This window comes from Temnothorax curvispinosus, unplaced genomic scaffold (assembly GCF_003070985.1).
Source record: "Temnothorax curvispinosus isolate PA1 unplaced genomic scaffold, ASM307098v1 QBEX01017949.1, whole genome shotgun sequence".
In the NCBI taxonomy this organism is placed as follows: domain Eukaryota; kingdom Metazoa; phylum Arthropoda; class Insecta; order Hymenoptera; family Formicidae; genus Temnothorax; species Temnothorax curvispinosus.
The window spans coordinates 104,344-109,725 of record NW_020227729.1 but is presented as its reverse complement, the minus strand read 5'-3'; the positions used below and the strand labels follow the sequence as shown (position 1 = coordinate 109,725).

The 5,382-nt window shown below is 34.2% G+C and overlaps 1 protein-coding gene across 1 annotated transcript; it reads right to left on the bottom strand.

Annotated features, from left to right (window-relative positions):
• Positions 1-216: 216 nt before the first annotated feature.
• LOC112467986 lies at positions 217-2,870 on the bottom strand. Its single transcript, XM_025036966.1, has 2 exons — positions 2,297-2,870; positions 217-459 (listed from the first exon to the last, which is right to left on the bottom strand). Exons 1-2 carry the CDS (start codon positions 2,560-2,562, stop codon positions 414-416), a joined length of 312 nt encoding a protein of 103 aa, XP_024892734.1. The 5' UTR covers positions 2,563-2,870; the 3' UTR covers positions 217-413.
• Between the last annotated feature and the right edge of the window lie 2,512 nt (positions 2,871-5,382).

Here is a 5,382-nt window from a genome sequence, read left to right as displayed (position 1 = left end):
TCAAAGTAAAGACATCTGTATTGCCGAGATGTAATTCATTCATATCCCTTTTATTTTTTATTTTTTATGGACAGGCAACTACTATATATGAAAAATTTTACTCGACAAAAATTACATCATCTCGCGCTTCTCCTAAAAATTGTCAATACAAAATAATATAATATTACTAATCAGAAGATCGTTTAATTTATTTTATCGAAACACTAGATCGCGAAAAACAAGATCAATCGGGTTTCCATTGCGGATGTCGCCTTATAAAATTCTATTTTATATATCGAAGTCTGTTTCGTTAATTCTTAATATAATATAAAATATTACTGTGGGAGCAACGGTCCGTTATACCGTGCCAAGTTTCCGGAACGTACTATTTGTTGCTTCTCAGGGTCGAACGAACAATGACAGTATCATGCCAACTATTTCCGGCACACCGTCACCAAGGGCATTCTGTAAAAGTCCTCACTGCCAAGGAACCCATTTCCTTTGTTTTATTCGTATAAATTAAGTTAAAGAAAAATAAAGAGCAATTAAACTCTATACGTTAATATGCTTACTTATTTATTTTCACTTAGGCCTAGTTGCACCAACATCGCATAACTTTAACCTTACAAAGCTTAAGTTACTCTTCGTCTCTTTCTAAGGGGGACAGTTAGACAGTTCAGCTAAGGTTAAAGTTATCTGACGTTAATGTAACCGGACCGTAATATATTATACATAACTATTTGTTTTAATCTATAAGATATAAGATGATGTCTATAAAAGCATTTTTTTATACATAACTTATGTCATGTAACATAAGTAATGTAAGGAATACCTTTGAAACATCTATGTTATTAATATAATTCATATTACAATAATATTAACGATTTCAAAAAGCAAATTAAATTATAGTAACAGATCCGCAAAAGTCACGATTGGAAATATATCAAGTCTACAACTGTGCAAGAATATTAATAGCTTTATCAATTTTATGAGTCAATTTTAGATTATTGAATTATATTTTTTAAAAAGAATTTATCATTAAAAGTACGCAGATTAAAGATCAAAAGTCAATGAATGATGATACATACATCTCTCGATAAACGTACAATCAATTATTTATGAAAGAAAAATGTGTCATTTACTATGTTATAATCAAAATATACACTTCGCGCATGTTCGCCAAGTATATGTAATTTACAAGAATATTATAGTATGCCAATACAGCTGGAAAGCGCTTTTCCGCCGCAAGATGATGAATGCATCAATTCTTATATGTAACCAAACATTTTTATAATTTCCACAAGTATTTATAAGATTTATCACTGTCAACATATTTTATTTGTTATATTTTAATTTTTATAATTATTTTATTGTATTATATAAATATGTATTATAATTCTATATTTTTATAAAAAAAACACTTGATTGATATATTGATTCAAGATTCTATTGATTAAAAAATTTTTGTATATTCATAAATAAAATTGTGAACCATAATATCGAACGGACAGATTATAAAACGTCTTTATTACATCTTGTGATAATTATTGCGAAATAAAAGCATAATATAACACTGGCTATTTTTTGTAAGCTCAATCGAACGCTAATGATAGAAGCTTAAACGTTTAGAGAATGCAATCATGTTGCCAAGTGTGATTTTTATTGATAGACATACTCTCTCTTTTTATAAGTCTAAGTCTTATACACTTGTGTAAGGTGGTACTAAGGACGTACCAATTCGGCTTCCAAGAATTCTATACGTTTATTCATTTTTAACATGCAATTTATTTTCCGCGAATTTCCCTTCTTGTAATCTTAAAAAATTTTACAATACCTACTTTAATTCGTTGTCCAACTAGATTCTCAGAATGTTTGCATTCTTGTTTCCGCGGGAGCTAAGACTGGACCAAGGTCAAGTCTCTTATTATCAAATTATTCAAAGAATTATTCGCGAATGAAGTTTGCATAAAAATCCTTAACTATTTCAATGCGCAGCGAAAAATTATATCGATCATTTTATTAAGATTTTTATTCCTTTTTATGAAAAAAATAGATCTCAATGTTTTTATACGTTTATAGCTTTATAGAAATACGTTACTTGGACATCGTAAGTTTTTAATTTAACGCTTAATTAACTAAATCCATTACAGAATACACAGGCCGACCCCAATTTATTTGTATAGTGCATAGTACGCCGAGTAAAAGAAAGGAAATTTTTTTACACGAAAAAAAGTGTGCAACGCTTTTTTCGCGGAGGCGATAAAGTATTTAAAATTTGTAGTGCTGGAAAATTTGATAATAAATGAAAAGAAGATACCTCGCCGAGACTTTCCTTCTCACTGCTGACGAATGGGGTTCATCCGCGGGGGTGACACTTAGCACTGAGCAGAGATACGAGCGTACTGCCAGATGCAGTTGGCAGTGCAGGCCAGGACAACGTGTGTATGATGTCAATGACGACGATGCACGTAGATATACGTGGTCCACGAAAATAGTGTCACGTGTAAGCGACAACCGAGCACCGGATGTGTGGATGTACGCGGGCACGACGACGGCGTGCACGACGACGAAGAGGTGCGTCATCCACTGGACGAAAGGGCAAGAGAAGAACGCAGGCCTACCCTTCTTTATACATCCCCACCCCACGTTCGAGCACGCGTTCGCGGTATGCACCACGTAAGTGCATCGGGCTGCATCTTTTAGATACGCTATATTCTTATTTTGTACGACTACAAGTCTATCACGTGGAGAATATTATTAGTTATATGATAAAAATGAGAAAGAGTTAAAATCTTGTGTCTGAAACGGAATTCAGATTTCTGACGATGCACATTATCAACAAGCGCGTAAATTAATCCAAAAAGATTTCTATCCTTTGGAGGAATAATGTGATAAATCATCAAAATAATTTAATCAAACCGCGCTAAATTATATTCTGCGTATTTTGTATTTATAACATCTGTGTATTTTGTATTTATAATTTTAATTGTTTAAGTTTATAATTTTAATTTTTTTTTTTATTAAGTATCTATAAAAAAGGATAATTGTTTCTTTGGAGTAAAATTAATGAGCGCGGCTTGCAACGCGTAGGAAGGTATGAACGATGCCAGTTGATGACAAATCAACGCTCATACAACACTCGCTAATTTACTAATGCAACGACCCAACACTAATCGCTGGCTAAACGCCCGCAACTTGTTTGCTCTTTGACAACAGCGTTGAATTATTAGGCAATGGAATAGATGCAATGGAAAATTTATCATCCGAAACAAAAAAAATAGTAAGCAGTAATCGCTCTAAATTTTTGCTAACGTAAAGCTTTTGATAGTATCTTGGCACCAGAAATGAATATTTTAAGTTCCAGTCAAATCTTAAGCTCACTTTAACAGATATACAATTCACGCCAGATTTTAAGATAGAATTCTATTTATAATTTTAGACGCTATATATTTTGAATTTTGACGTATGTATGTATTTTAGTTGATATTTTACATGTGCTGTATTCTGATTCTTCAAATGTCTTTCGTATACTGCAGGCATATAAAATTAATTACGTACAGAATTTGATCTTGAACCTTAAATAGACTTCAGTTAACATTTTGTACCCAAGAATCTCAAATATTACAAATTTGCAAACCATTTATATGTCTTTGTCTTTTTCGATCTTAGGTTTTGGATTTTATAACTCCTCTCGATCACAGATCTGTGATATTGTAGGACTTTGCTATCATGTCGAAATTAAGAAATATTTATATATGATATTATGAAATTCCAATATTTAATAAAATTGATTTTCTAAATCAATTTTATTGTAATCCTCAAGTTACAACTTCTTCACAAAGTCTTAACGTTTTTGTTATCTTAAAATCTTGAACTTTAAGTTTGCGAGCTCTTTTGATTCTCCGAATCTTTGATCTGCTGATTCTTGGATTTACGGATTCTCGGTGCTGCAGAATCCTAGGCCGGTTTTCATAGTCGAATCTTATATTTAAGACCATCTTAAGTACGATCTTAAGATGTTATGAACCAATCACAGACCCGTATTAGCATCTTAAGACATTACTTAAGACGGTCTTAAAATAAGAACCGACTATGAATACCGGCCCTAATCTCATTTTCCTCGGATTTGCGAATGTACGATTCCACAAATTCATGGATTCGTCAGATCCCGATAATTATACTGCAAGTTTCACATAGAATCGAGCGTAGGACTTTGGAAATTCTCGATATTACAATCTTGTGGATGTAGATCTTTGATATCGCAAATCTATCATCCGATAAATTGATTAAGATATTTATTCTCTAATACGAGGATTATGTTTTATCTTTAATCCACGGGTGTTGTCCGAATTATACACTAATCTCGCATTAGACAAATCTCTCTGGGCGGATAAGATCAGCGTGCGCCAATTGCGTGAGTGACGACAACCCTTCCGTTCATTCGCATTTTGGGAATATGACGTTGCCGCGTCACGTGGCAGCCGATTATTATGTTTGTACACGACAAACGTCCTGCACCGCACGCAGTGACACATAACATGAGTGGGAGTGACGACAATCGATTGTGCGACTGACGTTACATCGCCATGGTGACACGCGAAAACAAATACCTGCGATCGCATAGACTCATAGACACGCTGACCCCCACAGTAAGCCGTACGAGTTCAGTGTGTCACGTATACGACAGAAAAGGACCGAGAGCTCCATCCCTCGACCTGCACGAAGAAAGTGGCGAAAGTGCTCACTAACGGCTAATTCGCAGGTATCAAAAAGCTCGAGGTCGCTCGTATGCGCCAATTTGGCACGCGTCCAGATTAAATTAGCCCAAATAACTCTCAATTTACACCTATAAACTTTGCGTCAATCGAAATTACGATCAATGACAAAACGGTTTACGATGCGACGAACCTTATATCTTTTCTTCATGTCAAAGATTCTAAAAAAATTAAAGATTTTTTTAATCTGAGATCTCTTAATTTTTCGTTGAATGTCAGAGGTTTACTAAAGATTATCCTATTTTAGCTGTCTATACAATTATTTTTGTTTAAATCTTTTTCTGTAGGTACGTAAAACCGAAATTTCGTAGATTTTAAATTCTTGGCTTTGGTTCTTAACCATTTAAATTGTACCTTTACGAAATTATTAAAATTCCCGAGCTTGCTGACGTTCGGGGGTTGATCCTCATCGCGTTCTTGAAGTTCGTGTAATCTCGGACTTTCTTCAATTCAATCGTCCTCGAGGCTACGAAAGGAGAAGTAGGGTGTGCACTGTGCACCTTTTTCAAGAATGTCGTAAAAAAGTTGTTTATTCGGCAATAATAGCCTTTTATCGATAAATTTATGCCAATGTTTCGTGTAACGCTACTCACTGGGACACATCGGCGCGACCCTCGTGTTACCTTGA

Coding starts and splice junctions, on each gene's coding strand:
- LOC112467986 (XM_025036966.1), bottom strand. CDS start 2,562: ATGACGCACCTCTTCGTCGTCGTGCACGCCGTCGTCGTGCCCGCGTAC. Junction 460..2,296: donor AGAAGGAAAGTCTCGGCGAG/GTATCTTCTTTT, acceptor GTTCCTTGGCAG/TGAGGACTTTTACAGAATGC.